Raw genomic sequence first — 3,821 nt, forward strand, 5'->3', positions numbered from 1 at the left:
ACTCGCTGACTGAACAAGGCATGCTGGGTGAAATTTTCCCGAACACTTTATGTATTTCACAAACTTAACAACTTTTCTTGTGCACTGAGCACAGTTAGTTTCAGTTTTCGGGTAATCTTTATAATTTCTTACGGAGCGTTCGTACAGTTCACTCTCACTCTCCGCCATCTTGAGTTGAACTCTGTTCCCAAATGATCTACAAACAACCCCTTTCACCCACTATTTATATTAATTCTACGAGATTTACCTCGGATTTCATGCTAGGATCATAATGCAATTTCAACACTGTATTCCGAACATTCACATTTGAATTTGTGAATACACACTCTGCATATATCACAGTATGTTGCTTTTATCATTTTTTCTTTTAATTTTGATCATTTCAGTAGAATTAGCTGCAATTTCTTCGAAGCATTGCCATAACTTGCTTTGCTTAGTTCCTAATCCTTCACTAGCTTTTTTCTTTATTTTTGCTAAAGGTATATCGTCTTCCTCTCGGTCTTCCTCTTCATCTTTTGAGTCATCTAGTTGTCCTCGTACTTGCATTAAATATGAACATTCTTCCACACACATTTTAAAATTGTCAATCTTCTCTTTCTGGAAGAAGGCTAATTTGAATCTAGGATCCAACACAGTCGAACTAATATAATACTTATTTTCAAATAAGACATCGAATCTTTTTGAGATGTGTTCGCAAATAATATCTTTCATTGTCCCAACACCAACGAATGTACTCTTTGTCAAGTATTTTTTCAATGTTACTATTGTTGGTATAACTACGGATATCAAAGCTTCATTTGAGCTCATACTATTTGTAATCTCGTCAAAGGGTTGTAGTAAGTTATCAGCATCCATTGATTCGATGTTAAATTATCCAGAATATTATCTGCGCTGTAGACAGTTAAGGCTCTTTTCTGCTGATAAATCCTCTTAAGCATTAAAAAGGTGAAGTTCCATCGAGTTGGAATGTCTTGAATAAGTTTATTAGGAGCTACACTCAACTCGTTCTGAATTATTTTCAACTTAGAACAGGCTGCAGATGAATGGTTGAAATGACCCAGAATTTTTTTACAGGTGGCTATTAAATCCGAAACAGATCTTTGACTGACGATGCTTTGAGTGATTACTAATTGCAGGGTGTGGATAAAACATGATACACTAAGTATTCCCGCTTCATTACAACCCTTCACAATAATAGCTCCATTGTCTCTTACCATTAAGTGAATGCTGGTGGTATTTAATTCCCACATTTGTAACATATTAAAAAACACATTTTTGATTGCCTCACTGGTATGACCTGGAAAGTGTCTATAGTTCAGCACCACATGGTTAGATGTAAAACCATGGTCAAACCAATGGCCCGTGAAACTAATAAAACTCTCATTTGTATGTGAGCATGTCCACAAATCAGATGTTAAGGATATATAAGGAACACTCACTAACTTGTTCTTTATCACTGTCACTAAGCGGTTATAAATATCGGGAACTATATTATCTGTAAAATATTTTCTGCCAGGTATCGTGTACTGAGGAACAATTTTGGACATTAATCTTTGAAAACCCTTGTTTGTGACAATAGAATATGGCAAATTATCCAGAGCAATCATTTCGCCTATTCCATAATGTATCGACTTTGAGCGATGATCATCGATACTCCATTTAGAACATGACTGTAGGGCACTAACAATTGTGGGTTGTTTCAACTTTTTACTTGAATTTCCACCTTGGAACTGTTCATATTCCCCACAATGCTTTCTCTTGAGGTGATTTGTCATAGATGTTGTACTAGCATTTTTACCAACACCACCACAAGATTTACCAGAACTAGATATTTTAACACACATTTTAGAAGGACATAATCCAGATATTTTGATACTGCCTCCTGTTTTCATACTTAGTTGGCTGCATTGGCTGACATCCTAAGTATATAATGAATTCGGTTGAATTGAATTATACTGATCGAGATTATACCTTTAGAACTGCTTCGATTACAGTTGTAATAGCTATACTGTTCATTAGTAGCGTTTTTGGTAATTCTTTGGTGGGCATAATCAACACTCCTGTTATTGAGTGCTCGACATGTCTCAAATTCATCCTTATTCCTAAAATGAAGAAACGATTGTTTAATATTTAATTAATTAATTTGTTCTAAATGATTAATTAGTAAATCATGGGATCAAAATGAAATCTTCTCTTCATCAACACAAAGTGGACACTTTACATGATGGATGGTTCTTCCTTGAAAAGGTTCTTCATGAACCTGAAACACAACTGAGAATTTGTGCCAGATGTGGCAAATCAGGTTTTCGCTACAAATAATTAAAGCATGACTGCAAACAGTTTATAGTGAATCAAAAAACACTCACTCATTTTGTTGATCCATATTGTCTATGTTTTATTATCACTCAGCAATTAAAATTGCTATTTGTGAAATACTTGTCCAGAGTCGTGAATGGAATTCGAACTGAGACAATAAATTCCTCGAAGACAAAGTTTGTCTGCGCAAATCCCTCAAATAGTCAAATCAAAAACCAAACTTCAGGTAATCACAATCAGTTCAAATGATATCTAATGAATTCAAACGAGGAAGACGGACAGACAACCTTTAAAAACCGACAGCGTCATGCTCAGATTGGCCCGAATCTTCGGCATCGTGGTAACAATTAATGTATGCTGCAAACATATAGCTATTCAGTGTCCTTCTAATTCGGAAAGCGAATTTTTCAATTACAAAAAACATTTTAGCATTGTACTACTCACTATATGTTATGCTCACTATAATTTTCCTTAAGTCAACATTGGAGCTTATGGTTCACAAAGTGATGGTGGTGTTTTATCCAATTCAGCCTTTCTTGATACACTGGAGAAATAACGATTGCCAGAAGAATGTTATATTCCAAACAGCACAATAAGAATGCCATATTTCTTTGTGGGGGATGATGCTTTCTCCCTCAGCCAATATTTGATGAAACCATACAAGGGAACAAATTTACCGTTACAAAAACAAATATTCAATTACAGATTGAGCCGTGCAAGGAGAGTTATTGAGAATACATTTGGTATATTGGTTGCACGGTGGAGAATTTTCACCAGAACTATATCCTCACGCCCAGAGACAGTGGATTTCATAACAAAAGCAACAGAGGGTAAGGGAAAATACTGTCCTCAACATTTTTTTGATCGAGAAACTGACAATGGAGTGGTTGAAGGAGATTGGTGTAGGGAAGTAAGAAACCAATTATGTGTAGTTCTAGAAGATGTGCATAGAGGGCGAAATTGTGGAAATAATCCTGGTAAAAGTGCTCTGACGATTATAGAAAATTTAACAGAGTATCTCATTAGCCCAGCAGGATCTTTACCTGATCAAGTAGATTATGTAAAAAGGGGGCGAAGCAATATTCAGTATTATAATTAGAAAATTCAAGTAAATACATTTTTTCGCCCTTTGAAAGTGATAGATAAAAAAACATTTCAAAAATAGGATTTTAATCAAATTCATTCCCAATAGCAATTAAAAATATTTTTGCTCTTCTTCTTTATCTGTTATCTTCCTCAATTCACAAGCAACAGCCCGACAGAAAACGTCATCCTTTAAAGTATTCAATACTTCCATATCTATGTCCCTAGAAATTTTTCTTTTCTTTCCATAACTCCTTGAAGGGGTACTGACATCTTTCGAGCAGCTTGCTAAGAATATAGAGATAGAGATAATTCAGGCCCACCGAAACAATGGTCCTACTCCACAGTTTCAATTGCATTTTCAATGAAAAAGTTACTGGAAGCGTCTTTTTTTTGCCTTTACGTTTTTTTTTTTTTTTTTT

General features: G+C 35.0%; 1 protein-coding gene across 1 annotated transcript; it reads right to left on the reverse strand.

Moving 5' to 3' along the window:
• Positions 1-803: 803 nt before the first annotated feature.
• On the reverse strand, positions 804-1,844 carry LOC123317719 (zinc finger BED domain-containing protein 4-like). The gene has a single exon (XM_044904328.1). The coding sequence runs from the start codon at positions 1,842-1,844 to the stop codon at positions 804-806; it is 1,041 nt and encodes a 346-aa protein (XP_044760263.1).
• Between the last annotated feature and the right edge of the window lie 1,977 nt (positions 1,845-3,821).

The sequence above is a fragment of the Coccinella septempunctata genome, chromosome 7 (genome assembly GCF_907165205.1).
Source record: "Coccinella septempunctata chromosome 7, icCocSept1.1, whole genome shotgun sequence".
In the NCBI taxonomy this organism is placed as follows: domain Eukaryota; kingdom Metazoa; phylum Arthropoda; class Insecta; order Coleoptera; family Coccinellidae; genus Coccinella; species Coccinella septempunctata.